The sequence below is a fragment of the Rhinolophus sinicus genome, linkage group LG14 (assembly GCF_036562045.2).
Source record: "Rhinolophus sinicus isolate RSC01 linkage group LG14, ASM3656204v1, whole genome shotgun sequence".
Classification (NCBI taxonomy): Eukaryota; Metazoa; Chordata; class Mammalia; order Chiroptera; family Rhinolophidae; genus Rhinolophus; species Rhinolophus sinicus.
This window is the reverse complement of record NC_133763.1, coordinates 37215078-37228979: the sequence shown is the minus strand read 5'-3', so window position 1 is coordinate 37228979 and position 13902 is coordinate 37215078. Positions and strand designations below refer to the sequence as shown.

At 36.9% G+C, this 13902-nt stretch overlaps 1 protein-coding gene across 2 annotated transcripts in view; it reads left to right on the top strand.

The window, feature by feature from the left end:
* Positions 1 to 13902, top strand: part of OLFM3 (olfactomedin 3) — a 180846-nt gene that overhangs the window by 124078 nt on the left and 42866 nt on the right. Inside the window, exon 1 of one of the 2 annotated variants that reach the window (XM_019753729.2) lies at positions 13075 to 13218. The exons of the other annotated variant lie outside the window; for it this stretch is intronic. Coding sequence (XP_019609288.2) covers positions 13090 to 13218 — 129 coding nt within the window. The 5' untranslated portion in view covers positions 13075 to 13089. Of the gene's footprint in view, positions 1 to 13074; positions 13219 to 13902 lie in introns of those variants that run through there. 2 annotated transcript variants of the gene reach the window in all.

The window sequence follows — 13902 nt, the reverse complement described above, 5'->3', positions numbered from 1 at the left end:
TGATGGAAGTGTCATGAAAGAACTGCTCTGATCAAATGCAAAGGGATTATTAAAAAGTAGCTGGCAGATTTATATCCTTTAACAATTGAAGAGAGAAGTTATGGAATGGGCTTTTCAAAACACAATGATTTGAATAGCAAAAGGAATAAGTGAGGCCCTGAAAAAATTAAGTCTTTGAGAGATTTGCAGAAACATATCTCTTTAGCTGTAAAATATACCCTCACAATTGTAAGATAAGACAATTTATTGTATTTGTGTTCATCTTTTTTTTTTTTTTCAAGATCTTCACTTCTAAGAAATTTTAAGACCCATTTAAAGCAAATGAAGTCTAAATGTCTGTTTTCTGTTAACAATTGTCTCTGGATGGTGAGAACTCCTGAACCCCTTTCTTGGTGAGAAACGTGTGTTTGGGAATCCTTACTCTCAATTCCCTCAAAGAATTTAACTTTTTTCTTCCTTCCTTGGTTGTGCCTCCTTCATCACACATGATGTGTTCACACACACCAGCTCCTCACTTAGTTAGTTCTACCCTCTTCAAGTTGGCTTTCACGGCCCCTTCTACTTAAAGCGTGGTCTGTAGACCAGCTACCTTACATCTCCTGAGAGCTTATTAAAAATGCAGAATCTCAAGCTCTGCCCTAAACTTCTGAGGTAAAATTTGCATTTTAACAAGACCCCCAGTGAGTCATATGCATCTTTATGTTTAAGAAACACTGTTCCAGATAACGCCAAGCACTTTGTCTGCAATATTGTAGTTTGTGAATTCTAGAGGTCACTCTCATCTTCTTTCTCTCTTGCCTCCACATCTAATAATTTATGAAGTTCTTCTATATAAGGTGCCTATTCCCTGTATTATCCTTCCTCTGTCTTTCTTGTAATTCTCATTCGGGCACAAAAAAGCCCCCTAACTGCTCTCCCAGATGTCATTCTCCTCATCACCCCTCTGCCCAGTATTTATTGCATCTTTTCTGAGTGGTCTTTCTTGTAGTAACAAACAAGTCTGTTATCGCTGACCTTCCTGCAACTCTTGAAGACCAGCTATAGTAAGAGTAGTTGTAGTAAGATCTAATGTCCTTGGAGAGCCAAGTGCCTGATGGTTTCTGCTACCTCTCTAACCCTCTTTCCTCCCTCCCTCCACCCCATCATGCACTCTTGACTGGCTCCACTCCAAGCTACTTGGAGCTCCCTAAAGAACAAGTGAACCCTCACACCTCAGTGGTACATTTTCACATGCTATCCCATGCTAAGCCCAGGGCAGAGTGGCCTTTCCTTCCTGATATACTTAAGAAATGCTACTAAATCCTCCTAAAACCACTGTCCCCTGAAGTCTTTTCTAGCCCACACAAGCAGAATTTATTGATAAACTGTTTATGTCACATTGAATTTTGTACACACTATATATCACATTATATTGAAATGATGTTCACCGATGTATTTCTCCAGTTTCTGTCAGTGCCCCACCAGGATATGAGATCGTGAATGAGAGTGAATTTATTCATCTTTGATCACTAGCATTTAGCGTCTAACATTCAGAGGATGATCAATAAATCCCTGCTGAATGCATAAATGCTCCTCAAATAATTCTAAATACAATTATTATTGAAAAATATTGATGACCTTATATTATAGAAAGGCAAAATATGAGTGGAAACTTATTTTTTATCACTGACATATTTATTAATCACTATTGGAAGAAAAAGCTATTAATGAGGTTCACATGAATGATATTACCATTACTGAACAGCAGTTCTGAGCAGCCCCCAGTTTTAAATTCAGTACCTTATGAAAACCTTATGGACTGCAGTAAGAGGTAAATTATGGCCTAAGCATGCAAACTTGTATGTTTCGAAAAGGGATTTTTCGTTTATTTTGTTTTGTTTTAAACAGTGTTGAATGAGTGGAGACGTAAAACAGAAGACTTCCAAATTTGGAGTGCAAAATATTAGCATTTTCCATGCTTATATCCCAGCCATACAACCTAGGCAATACATCAGAATCACCTGGGGAGCTGGCAAACCGTACTCTGATCCTACTTCAGTGCAGGGTGTCTAGAAAGGGCTCAATCATGTTTGCTGAAAGTGAAAGAGAAGAAGAGAGAAAGAAAGGAGAGAGAAAAAAGAAGGATAGAAGAAAGGGTAGAAGAAAAAAAGGAAGGGAGAAGGAAAAAGGAGGGATGGAGGGGGGGAGAACAAGGGGAGGGAGAGGGAGAGTGCATTGCAAAGACAATCTACTTCCAATAATGGCAATATCTCAACATTCCTCGTGTTATAAAGTGTTTGCAGAAACCTGACAAGAAGCCTCTATACTGGACTTAATTTTTATCCATATACTTTATGACTCAGATTATGTACAAATATTAGAATTCAAACTACTCCTGTTGACATGTGCAGGTAATTTTGAAAACAATTTTCTTGATAATGCAAGGTCCTTCAAGAACACTGATATTTCTATTTGGCTCCCTTCCTGCTCAAGGAAAACGCTGTTTTCATAATAATGTTCATTTCCTTGTCACACTCTCTTTAGCACTCAGTAGCACTACATTATGGTTGAGAGCAGGGGTGTCCAAACTTTTTTCAACGTTTTTCACCAAGGGCCATATGCGGTAAAATACACAAACAGCCAGGCCACTCACTCAAGGTAAAATACATATTGCCTCACCTGGTTTATTTAAGTAAACTAAATATATTTTTGGAATTTGCTGCGGGCCAATAAAAAATGGATCGCAGGCCACAGTTGGCCCGCGGGCCGCAGTTTGGACACCCCTGGTTTAGAGCAATGCCATGATTTTATTTTATTATTCAAAGGCGAGGTAAAAATATAAAACACTAGGACAAAAAGATGTTTATTGACAAAGGAAGGGCTGAAGCATATACATCTCTGCTCTCTGAAGCACAGACCCAAATACCTTACGACTTAAATTCTGTCTTATTTTAGGACCCATAGTAAATTACACTGTCCATTTTCCTGAGTAAAAATTAAGAGATTTAAGAGCTTTTAAAACTAGCTTAAGCACCTTTTCCAATGAAGTTTTCCCTGTCCATTTCACCACCCTTCTTTCACTCTTCCACTGTATCTCTACACTTATGAGTATAAGATTGGAACTGTTCAGCTTAAATGTGCATAACTGTTTATATTCTGTTACATTTCCAGATTGATAAACTACTCAAAAGATGAGGCCCCATCATTAATCTTGCATTTTTCAGTATACTATAGTTTCTGGCCCAAAGAACAAACTTAATAAGTGTTTAATAGATCAGTGCCTTTAAAGGCCAATAATGGAGTAATAACATACTTCTACTTATGGTTTTCTAACAACAGAAAACAATACATAATTAACCTGCGAAATGCAGAGAGAACAAAACATATTAAGGCAAAACAATTGTTTAATTTCAATAACAAGAGACAACCTTTATCAAAACTTTTTTCCACTGTCAAGTTCATAGTTCTATATATCATTGGACCTCTTTTAGATGAATATTCACCAAGGGAGTTGTTTCTAAGCTGTTACTACGTCCTTCTAAAACTGTTTATATAAGGTTAGTAGTCCTTGACTGCATTAAACAAAAAGGACAAGGGAATGAGGTAATAAGGTTGTACAGCTTCATGTATGTGGTGGTGGTTGTTTTAATGACCTGGCCTTAACTGGTTTTCTGACTCCCTTTTATAAAGCTGTATAATTCTCATGACACTTTCAATGGCAAAACATGCCTGATTTGTTTCAAGTCCAGATCTTTAGATGTTTATGTTTAACTATGTTTGTCTGCCAGGGCTTTCGAATCACAAAACAACCTTGACTACATGTACTAATGAGGGGACAATGCTGACAAATAATATAGCTAATGCTACTACATCAAATTAAGTCTGCAGATCTTCTGCTATTTATTGAAGTTTCTTAAAAAGCAGGCTACAAATGCAATTTTTTTTTCATACCTTTATGTTTTGGGTTATTTTACTACCACCAGATTTTTGGTCCCTCCGAAACCTACATTTCAAATTTCATGAGGGAGATAAGCTTTATGAAACAACTTATAACTTTTCTGAAAATTGCACATTTGAAGATCCAATTTTATTCTTTCACGCTGCCACTGAAACAGTCTTCTTTCTGATCACCAGGCAATTTTCCAACTTCTCTGAGATTTTTCTTCCTAAACAATTTCTTTCAGAAAAGCTTTTGGCAATAATTTAAAACTTCAGTCTACCCTGGTGAGGTGGGTGAATTAGAAAAATCTGAAAATAGATTCCAATGAAAGTGAAGCAAGAGCTGAACACTCACCTGAGTCAGTACCTTCCTGGTGAGAGCTTTGCTCTGTCACAATCAAAGTTAAACTTAATAAGGAGAAACATGGTACTTTTAATTTTTGTGCTCAGCTTTAAGCATTCATTTACCAAGAGGATACCAACGACTAAACCATAATGCTTCCCCCAAGTAATTTCAATTATTTTAAAAAGACAAAACTTGAATTTAATATTTGCCATAATCATATTGTTATTGTTTGTGTGTGTGCGTATGCACATAATAAAGAGATACTTAGAATGTGGCTGTTGGGGTTCAAATATTGTCCTTGCCATTTATTAGCTACGTGACCTCAACTAGTTTATTTAACCTCCTCTCAGTGCCTCAGTTCCTCATCTATAAATTGGTAGTAGTAACAATACCAACCTCGTAGGGTTTGTGTGAGAATTAAACAGTTCATACAAGTAAAGTTCTTAGAACAGTGCAGGGAAAACAGGCTTCAATAGGCAGATCCCCAAGGCTGGCCTGTGGGATGGGTATGTGTTAGACCCTTTCTAGGATGCTGTTAGCAGTCAATTCCTAGGAACCAAGCATATTAAAATCAAGAATATTTTGCACTTTCAAAATTCTTAAAGATAAGTCTTTATGTTAGTAATTCGCCCCAAAGTTTGATGATCGTCACTTCTTTATCACTAACAATTTCTATCTCTATTCTTCCACAAAGATGAGGAAGAAACACATAAACAACTTTCCGCTGGAATACTGATGACTAAAGTTGATGGAGAGCTCCTTGTATGCCAGGTCCTCTGATAAATGCTTTATAGATTGAAGTTTATTTTATCCTCACAAATTCCTAAGGAATTGGGTTCTCTTGTTAACCCCAATTTATACACGGAAAACCAAGGCTCTGGCAGGTCACCCAGCCAGTGGTCTTGTTGTCAGAGCAGAGTGACAAGATGTCTGTGTGACTTCAGGGATAAAAGCTGAGCTCCTCAGTGTGACTCTATGGTAGGGAAGGGGCTGTATAGCAAGTTCAGTTTAGTATCTTCATTTCCCAGGTGAAGAACCCACAGTGAGGTAGTGACTAAGCTGATACAAAATCTAGGTCTTTTGTCTTACAGTCTGTGGGTCTCTGTCACACCATTCTGCATCTTCCTTTCCTCTAGCCTAATCCTGAATTTATATTTTTCCACTTCTTCAATTTTGAGTAAAAAGTCGGGGGGGGGGGGGGGATATGTTTGCCCTGAATATATTCCTCCCCCACACATCCATTTTTCTCCTTTGAAGCAGCAACAACAGCTGCCAACTGGAGGATCCCCCCAGGCTTATAGAGCATCAGTCAGCTTCACAGATGAAGGCAGAGATGAGAAGACAGAAATCCCTCCTTTAAAGAACCTTGCTAATGTTTTTCTCTCTAAATTCATTCCTTCATTAGTGAATACTTTTAAGATAACCCTGAAACCTCAAGGCAAGAATGGCAAATCAGTGCATTTTAGGAGCTATGAGTGGTCCTAATTAATTGCCCAGGACCAAATGAAGGGAGTTGGGTGAATGCACACTCAGATCTCTATGTTCTCCAATTGATTTTATTTAAATTTATCCTTTCCGTAGCCTATAGTCTCTTCCACCTCCCCTATGCTATTGGAGACAAACTTCGTTAGCCACAGGCAAGAAGAAGAGAAAACTGCTTCCATGTTATTTAGGGTTTTAGTGACTTGAAGCTTATCAAGAAAAGTTAGAAAAAGAGCTGGAGACAGTACTCTTTGGCTTAGACCAAAAGTGCTTGCATTCTAACTCTGAAATTTGGAAAGACAAAGCATTCTTAACCATAAGCTAATGTTTCAATATTTTACACTATCCTTTACTCATAGATACACCCATCATGCACACACAGAAACACACACACAAAATGCAAATATTACACTGGCTCGTTTTGCAAAACATAGACTGTATTATAATTTCACACTGAAAATTGTCTCCTTCTTAAACTGAGGCAGGGCATAAACAAAACAGTAACAGATTTCTTTATTCATTATTTAATACATATTTATTGAGAATTTACTATGGGCTAGGCACTCTCCCTGGCATTGAGAATACCCCAGTGAACAAAACAGACAACATTCCTGCCTTTGTGGAATTTTATTTCTAGTGGAGAAAACAAATAATAAACAAGATGAATCACTCATAATAAGTTCTAAGGAGAAAAAAAGTAAAGCAGCAAAAGACAATATGAAGTAATCACATGAATAGAGTAGAAATCTGAGATGATGTGGTCAGCAAAGACCTTCTGAGAAAGTGATCTTTGAATTAAAACAAAAAGGAAGAGAGAAGATATTTGGGAGATTGGAACTGCACCAGAGAAGAGCAAATCCAAAGGACCTGAGGTGGAAGTTTATCTTGCATCTCTGAGGAGCTAGAGTAGCTCCAGTGAAATGAATAAAGGGAAGAGCTTTAAGAAACGAGATTGGAGAGATGAGGCCAGATTATGTAGAACCTTCCAGTTCATGCTAAATATTTTGACTTTTCCCATGAGTGTGATGGGGATCTATTAAAGAGTTTTAAGCAGAGAATTAACAGAAGCAGACTCATATTTTAACAGGACCACTGGAATTAGGGAGTTAAAAATAGAATGAATGGCTTTTGGTCAATAACTGATGGCTTTTGTAATAAACCAAATGAGAGATGATGGTAATTTGGAGCAGCATGGTGGTAGTGGGAGTGGTATAAAATGGCTAAATGCCAGATATATTTTGAAAGTAGAGAACAGAATACCTGCTTATGGAATCTATAGGGTTGTAAAATTTTTTAAAAGAAGAAGTTAATGTTGAAACCTAACCTTTAGGCCCGAACCATGGATTTGAAATGGGGAAAACTATGGAAATGACTGCATGTATATGGTTTTTTTGTTTATTTCTTTCGGGTTTTGTTTTATTTTGTTTACTGGAGATGGGGAAGGCATATCAAAAGCTCATTTTTTAACATGTTCAATTTAAGATGTCTATTAAACATCCAACTGGGAATGTCAAGTAGATAATTGGATATACAGGTCTGAATTGATAGGAAAGGAAGAAATGAATTTGGGAGTCATTAGCATATAGATGAGGAAAAAAATCAACAAAAGAGAATGAGAAAGATGGGTCAGAAAGTTGGGAGGAAAACTAGGTAAATGTGGTATACTCAAAATTATTTCAAGGAGGAGAAAGAAAAAGTTTGATGAATGCTGCTCATAGGTCAGGAAAAGTTGAGAACTGAGAACTGACTGCTAAATTTAGCAATGTGGGTTCATTGGTAGCCTTCATAAAAGTAGTATCAGTGGAGTGGGGAAGTGTGGACAAAATCTTGATTAGGAAGAGAGAAACTGAAGATGTTGAGTATAGACAACTCTTTCAAGAAGGTATGCTCTAAAGGGACAGTGAGAAATAGAGGAATAAATGGAGAAAAAGTGGGATCAAGAAAGTATTGTTTATTTGTTTGTATTTAAAATAAGAGATACAGGGGGAGTTTGTATCTTGTTGGGATGACCTATTAAAGAGGGAAGATTTACTGATGTCACAAAGAGAGGAAAGAATTAAGAGAGTTGTCTTTGAGGAGGTGAGATGGATGCGATCTAGGGCAGTCTACTCAAAGGGTGGTCAAAGAATGTCAGCATGAGCATCAGCTGGGAGACTGTCAGAAATGCAAGTTTTTAGGCCCTATGCTAGAGTTAATGTCAGAATCTTAAAGTGGGAACTAGGAATCTGGGTCTTAAGCTTTACAGGTAATTTTTATGCAGGATGTCTGAAAGGTATTAAGCTAGTGCACAGGAGAGGGATCCACCTTACCAAGGAACAGACAATTCATCCATGCCAATAGGAGAAAAGGTAATATATGTAGATGAGTTGGGTAAGTAGATATGGTAGTGGGACCTTACGTAAGTTGCCTTGTAATTGCTTTGACTTTTTAGTGAAGGAGGAAGCAAGAACATTAGTTCCTTTTCTCTACTTTGAGTTGAACTATTAGCTCTAGAGGCCCCAAGTGACTTTGTGTCACTCAGAACAGTGGTATTATTCTCTTCCTCCACGTGACTGGGAAGTAGCATATACTCTAAGCCCAACTCAGCTACCCCCAGCAAAGACACAAAACTTACCACCTTTTCTGGGCCTAATGTTCCTTAAGCTGATCTAACACTTTCTGGCCCTGCCTCAATCATGCCACTTCTTACCAAAGATAGGGCAGCCATTTATAGAGCATCTGACATGCCATAGGCACTTTCAAATATATTCTCTCATTCTTCAGGCTTTCTAATAATCCTTCCATATAGATACATTTATCCCGTATTTTACAGATGAGAAAAATGCAGACTCATAAATGGAGCTGTTTTTTCACCTGACCATTTACATATCACTCCTCCATCGAGGGTATACAGTGTCCCCAAAGTGATTTCAACACAAGCACTGTCTCCCACCTTCCTCTGTTTATACCACTCTTCCTGCTTTTCCTACTTAACTTTCTAACAAGAGTTCACTTGGTTTTTTTCTAGAGGTCACTTTGGTTTAACTATTCCTTTAGCCAATCAACACAATTCATCTTTCATTATTCTACCCAATTGCTAACTTTCTCATCCTTTCCTCCTGCTCCTTCTCTGCTTTTCCTTCTTCATCAATAATTTCTTCACCCCCTACAGTTGGTCTTTACATCTACTATGTCATGTTCTTCTCTTCCTCAAACCACCCCCAAAGTTCAAATGTTTTAAATTACAATACAGTACATGCAGACAATGCCTTCTTAGTTTAACAAGTAATCTCAGTCTCTTTTTTCACTTTGCTTGAAGTCAAACTTTTGAGTTTTTTACCGTATTTTATGTAGCTATCATGTCTTTCCATGTATTTGACTTTTTCATATCTGCCTTAGCTGAGTTCACCAGAAACCCACACACACCTACCACACAGCACAATAAACTAGAAAGTGTATTGAGCATTAAAGCAATGTTAAACTTTTGTGCTCCAAATCAAGGGAAAAAAAGTTCCAAAGACAATACATGCCAATATCACATAAGATCACCTCTAAGTCAGTTTTGATCAGTGTTTGCTTATTAATTATTTATTGCATAGGTTTATCATTAAATACTATCTTAAATAATAAGACAGGCTACCATAAGAAATCTAATGAATAAATATATCAATATCTTTTAGCATCCCATTAGCAATAACGTACTTTGTAGGTTTTATAGTTATTGATCCACACTAAGCTTGTAAAAGAAAAGTGTAGTCAGGTCACGTTTTCTGTGAAATTACTAGAGTTACTAATAGTTTCACTATTTCCTAGTGATTTAAGTTGTTTCTGTTGACTATTTCTAAACAAAAGTGTGTAGGTAATTATGTATAGGTAACTAAATCTAGAGATTATCTTGAATTAAAGTCTAAATAAAATCATTGGTAGTTTTAAGACTGTGGTCCGAAATAAAGTTTTTTTCATCTATGTTGGATATGTTAGTTTTACTAAAGTTATGCGGTCTAGTGAAATTAACTCATTTCTAAACTCCGTATATGGGTATATTACCATCCAGGGACTCAATCTACCATAGACAACTCATATCCAATATGCGGCAATAAACTCTGTCTTCTTAAAGCCATACTTCTATTTTATTTTCTATCCTGATGAACATCATTCATCACTCAAATCCTAAACCTGAAAATTTCACCAGGTAACTAACTTCCTCTCCCTCATTTTTCACATCTACTCAATCACAAAGTACAGCGAATTCTACCTCAAATTTTTATGGAATCAATCCTCATGAACTCCACTGACAGTTTCTTATTCCAGGACCTCATCATATCTTGCCAAAACTATGAGAATATGTCCTTAAGTGACCGTCTTATCGTTGATATGTTTTGCTATTCCTGCAATCCCCACCTGTCTAGCCTGCATTACAAAAATGCCAAAGTAATCATTTGAGTCATAAAATTAAGGACTTCACTGCTTTGCTTAAAATTCTTGAATTACTTAAAAGATAATATGCAGACATCTTTGGGTGACCCTGAAGACTGGGAGCTGGTCACTGTTACTATTTCCAACCTCATGTCTTGTCACTTACTCCATCACCATTCAAACTACCCTTGTGGAACTTCTGTAACCACTGGGTTTCTTGCCCTGTATATGGGTTGCTACTTCTACACAGAATAATCACTTCCCACATCTGCAAATTAAACTCAACTTCTAAAATGGAAATTATAACGATAATCACTTCAATAGAGTAAGAAAGCACCACATACTATTTGGCTCTTTACTAATTGAAGTTATATTTACTTCCCACAACTAATAATCATTATAATTTAAGCTTTTCTATTTTAATATGTCCTATTTAAACCTGCTCTAAAAACAACACATTACAGCTTTTATGCTGTTGATAAACATCATCAAATCATAAACGTTCACTATTGTTCTCTTTCAGCCTTTTTTTTAATTTTTAATTATTATTGGGGAATTTTGGGGAACAGTGTGTTTCTCCAGGGCTCGTCAGCTCCAAGTCGTTGTCCTTCAATCCAGCCCACCATCCCATGAGGGAACTGAACTGGCAACCTTGTTGTTGAGAGCTCGCACTCGAACAAACTGAGCTGCCTGGCTGCCCCTCCGGAAGCTCAGTGGCAGCTTGTTGTCTTCAATCTAGTTGTGGAGGGCGCAGCTCACTGGACCATGTGGTAATCGAACCAGCAACCCTGTTGTACAGAGCTTGTGCTCTAACCAACTGAGCCATCCAGGCGCCCCCTTTCAGTATTTAGTGTAGTTACTTGCATCTCTGGGAAACTGCAAGAAGCATTCCGTTTGTGTTTTACTTTTATTTCTTTCATTTTGATTTGCAAATAAGAGCAGTGGTTTCCCTGACATTCAATCCTATTTTCTTCTAAAGATGCTATTATTTTGTTGACTGATAGTTTCATTAATAAGTATAATCGCCATCTGCCTTGATGCATCTTAAATTATCCAGTAATTGCATGTATATGAGTTTTCAATTTTGGAAATTGAGCTCTTGAAAAGATACTCCCCTCTTTTATTCAAGTTAGATAGAGTTACAGGAGTATTTCTCAAACAATTATATTTGTAAATCCACTTTTTGTTGTTGTTGTTGTTGTTGTTATTATTACTACACTGTAAGACTAATGTAAAATTTCACAGATCTTTCTATGAATACTCTATTGTTTAATGCTAAATTTAATATATAAACTATTGTTCTTTTATCATCATTGATTTCTCATATGATATGATTTTTAAAAGACAAAAATAATATTTGGCTTTCTCACACTGTGGTTAAAAAAATAAGAGTCAACTGAAATCCTTTGGATATATTCTGAAGGAACAAAAAATAGCCTTTCCTAGGTGATAGATGCAAGGGAGACTGAGGAGTATCTCAGTATTCACCCCTGTTTAAAGCTGTTTTTGAGAATAAAGAACATACACACCTCTATAAATATGCATCTCTTTCAATTTTGTTAAAGATATTTCTTGATTTCTCTTGCCAAAACTGTTTAAGAAAAATATATGGCTGAAAATTCCAATTACAAACAAATTCAGAATTCTCCTAAGGAATCAAAACAATATTTTTCCTTTCTGTAACAGATTCCTTTTCAGGTATTTTTCATGAGTATACTTCCCTTCATATCTTCTTTCTATATTTTTATTTTAAACCACATATATTATAGAAGACAATGGCCTCTGATTTATTCCATTCAAGATCTGAGATATACATGTGGGCAATTTGTAGTATTTGTAAAAAGAATATAATAAAATTACCCATAAGCCCCACATTCAATACACACATTTGCCAACAAAACTCTAAATAAACAGATCATTGAATTTTAAAGCTGGAGTGGGCCTTGGGGAACATGGCATCCAACCCCCATATATTGCAGAGAAAACAAAACAAAACAAAACTGAAGCCAAGGAATTTTAAGTCACTGGCCAGTCACACAACTAACTACAAGAGAACAGGACTGGACCCTCAGAGTCCCTGAATCCAATTCTGTGCTTTTTAATAAGTTATACGTTTTCTCTCATGACACCAAGTTCCCATATCAGCCTGCCAATCCTCACAAGGTGAACGCAGGGTTAACTGAGTTTGCCATATGCCTGAGCAACTACTAAGCACTCATTTGTAAAAGCAAAACTGGGAACATAAGAAGTTTCCATAACAGAAACTTTTCTCCAAGGCTGTCTTTTCTGTCTATTCATATGTAAGGTACCGAGGGTAATGTTCTCCACAGGCAGAAGCTATTCATCTTTGACTATTTCTTTTTAGAGGCTACAAAGCTCATTTTAGGTTACTGTTTTTTTTTTAAAAAAAAAATTATCTCTTTCTCTCAGTATTTGATCATCTTGGAAATCCTTTGCAGATTTTTGTTTTCATGCTCTATGTCCAGAGAAATCTGTAGGCATTAAGTTTGGTGTTTGAAATGTGCACTTTGGCAGACCTCCATATACTAAGGTGTATTTTTTATGAAGGATAAAGAGCAGCTGATTGTACTCACAGAAACCCTAGAGGAAATGGACTCTGTTGATGGTAACTGACTATAGTGGAGCAGGAAAAGCTCAAGTTTCCCCCCTCTCTCCAACCTCTGCTCTGCTAATTACCAACCAAGCCCTAGCAAGGATATTTCCTTTGATGATCCAGCAAAGTGTCTGGTAAGGGAGGAAAGGAAGGGCAGGGCACTTCCCATGAGGGTGGGGGAAAGAGGTTCTGTGAGCTTTTCCTGGTGATTAGAGCTGGGGAAGTTGATTTCTTTTTATGCTGTAGATGTGGCGTGCTGCCGTCACGCCTCCCGCTGCCAGCCCAGCACCAGGATCTTAATCAGTCACTATGAAAACTCATTAGCTCCACAGCAATGATTCCTCCACTGCTGAAGCTTGGCGCTGTGCTTAGTGCCATGGCAATGATCTCAAACTGGATGTCCCAAACTCTCCCATCCTTGGTAGGACTGAATACCACAAGGCTGTCGACGCCAGATACCTTAGTAAGTCACTCCGGTGGGTTTGGCCATCTTGGGACGTTAAATGTATTAAACCAGTGGGGCTTTATTTTGTAAATTGTAAAGGCTGAGATTTTGCTTCTCTATGTGGTAACTTAATCATGGATGTTTTTTATGAAAACTTGAAAACTACACCAAAAAATAAATAATTGTCTGAGAAATTACCTGTAAAAGGAAACTAACTAGATTCATTAAATTCTTAAGAATAAAAAGCTTTAACTTAACTATATTCATCTGAGGTTTGGAAGGATTCTTAAATATGTTTTGTTCCTTATTATTTTACTTGTTCTTTTAATGTCTGTAAAATCCCCTCAATTTTTCTTACAGAGTATATTCTATGCAGTCTAGTTATACTATAGCAGTTTCTTCCTTGAAATTGAATTCCTGTGACTGCTCGCAATGCATTCAGAGAACCCAACATCTTTTAAATATAGATGAATAAAAACGCTCAGCAATTTAAAGACTGCCTAGAAGACCTTAAGAGAGCTAAGAAACACAAAGAATAATTTACTTGATAAAAATCATCTCCTTGTATTGTTTAATTTTTTATGAAGACTTTTCCTATTACAAGTCTAAGTCCTGTAGCCTTCATTTACCTAAAATTAAGGGCATTTTAACCCTTCCAAATGACAACAAAGTCTCTCATGATAGTTTGAATCATGGTTTACT